Genomic DNA, 1,678 nt, shown 5'->3' on the forward strand with positions numbered 1-1,678 from the left:
CGTTTGCGTTGTGTTTTAGTTTATTTTCCTAGTTTTTTTTTTCTATTTTGTTGATTATTTTTTTTAGTGGTTTCATTATTATTATTTAATAATTTTAACAATGCCTAAATCAAAGTGGTGGAGCTGTTTTTCGCGAATTGATAATCAAACTGCCAAGTGCCGAATGTGCGGACGTTATGTTAAAACTTCAGGTAATACATCTAACCTGAAAGCCCACATTGTCAAAGTGCATCCGAAGTATACTAATAGTCCCAATAAGACATCTCCAAGGAAGCGGAATTTTGGCCAACCAGGAATTTAATCAAGCTCTACGGGTGAAGGAAGTGGATCCCTAAGAACAGTAACCAACAAGCCCTCATGTTCTAAGAGTAGACACAAGTATGAAAACCACTCAGCCAACTCTGGAACAGTCCTTCGAAATGATCTCTTCTCTCCAGGAAGGTGGTAAAAGGCATTGCCAAATTACTAATGGTATCCTTTATTTGTTGTGCCAAGCAAATTTGCCATTTTCCTTGGTGGAGCATAATTCATTCGTGAAGTTTTGTAAATTACTTTCTCCCAATTATAAACTACCGACCAGGAAGACTGTTAAAAAATTTTTGTTTGAAAAATATTCAGCTGTTTCAAAATTGTTCAAGATAAAATTTCAGTCTTTACAGAGCTTCTCATTAACAACTGATATTTGGACTGAAACCCTTCAGGCGAGGAGCTTTTTAGGTGTGACAGTCCATTTTATAGATGACAAGAAATTGGCCTCCTCCATTATTGGTTTATTTGAATTGAACCAGACCCATACCAGTCGTTATATTGCCACAAAAATATTAAACATATTGGGAGAGTGGGGCTTGGACCAAGATAAAGTGAGCTCAGTGGTGACTAATGGAGCATCAAATATGGTCAAAGCCATGCATATAGCTTTTGGGAAAGAGAAACATATTCTGTTTCACCCACCTATTAAATTTGGTGGCTATTAGATCAATTGAGGCTGTTCCAGAGCTGACACCTCTCATTGGTAAAGTTAAAAAAATTGTTTCGTGGTTTAAAAGCAGTGTTAGGGCATCAGATGAACTGAGGGCATCTAACAGTTTAAAGCTGATTCAAAGCGTAGAAACGAGGTGGAATTCCACGTATTACATGATTGAGAGATTCCTGAGCCTCAGCTCAACGTTGAATACCATTGTGCATAAACACACATCTGCACCGATGATGACTACAGCCTCTGAAAATCGAGACCTGCAAGATGTTGTGACACTTCTAGAACCTCTACTTGCAGCAACTAAGCAATTGGAAGGTGAGAATTATCCAACAATAAGCATGGCAATACCAGTTGCCTATATTATTGAAAATAAAATTGGAAAAATCTCACCTTCCTGTAAGGTTGGCTATAAACTGAAAGAAGTCATTTTAGAACCTGTCAGAAAAAGGTTAACTGTTGAAAACAATCCTGTATTAGCAATAAGTACACTGCTGGATCCCAGGTGGAAGAAATTATACTTCCGGGATCCTAGTGTCCTTGAACAAACTATTAAGGAACTGAAAGAAATTTTAACTTCCTCCCTATCCCCTAAAAGTGCTCAGAGCTCTGACTCTGACCACTGTGAAGAAAGAAGCTCTTCCTCTTTCTTTAACGAGCATGCAAAAATTGTGGAGGAAGCGTGGAAATTGCGCAGTTCTAGAG

General features: G+C 38.1%; 1 protein-coding gene across 1 annotated transcript; it reads left to right on the plus strand.

The window, feature by feature from the left end:
- Window positions 1-6: 6 nt before the first annotated feature.
- LOC106692981 (E3 SUMO-protein ligase ZBED1) lies at window positions 7-1,678 on the plus strand (the record flags this gene model as incomplete). Its single annotated transcript, XM_067047628.1, is given in 2 exon segments — window positions 7-972; window positions 974-1,678. Coding segments are annotated over 2 exon segments (1,258 nt in total), but the record flags the coding sequence as incomplete, so codon positions are not given.

Source organism: Halyomorpha halys, unplaced genomic scaffold (assembly GCF_000696795.3).
Source record: "Halyomorpha halys isolate HHAL.00 unplaced genomic scaffold, Hhal_1.1 Scaffold82.1, whole genome shotgun sequence".
NCBI lineage: Eukaryota > Metazoa > Arthropoda > Insecta > Hemiptera > Pentatomidae > Halyomorpha > Halyomorpha halys.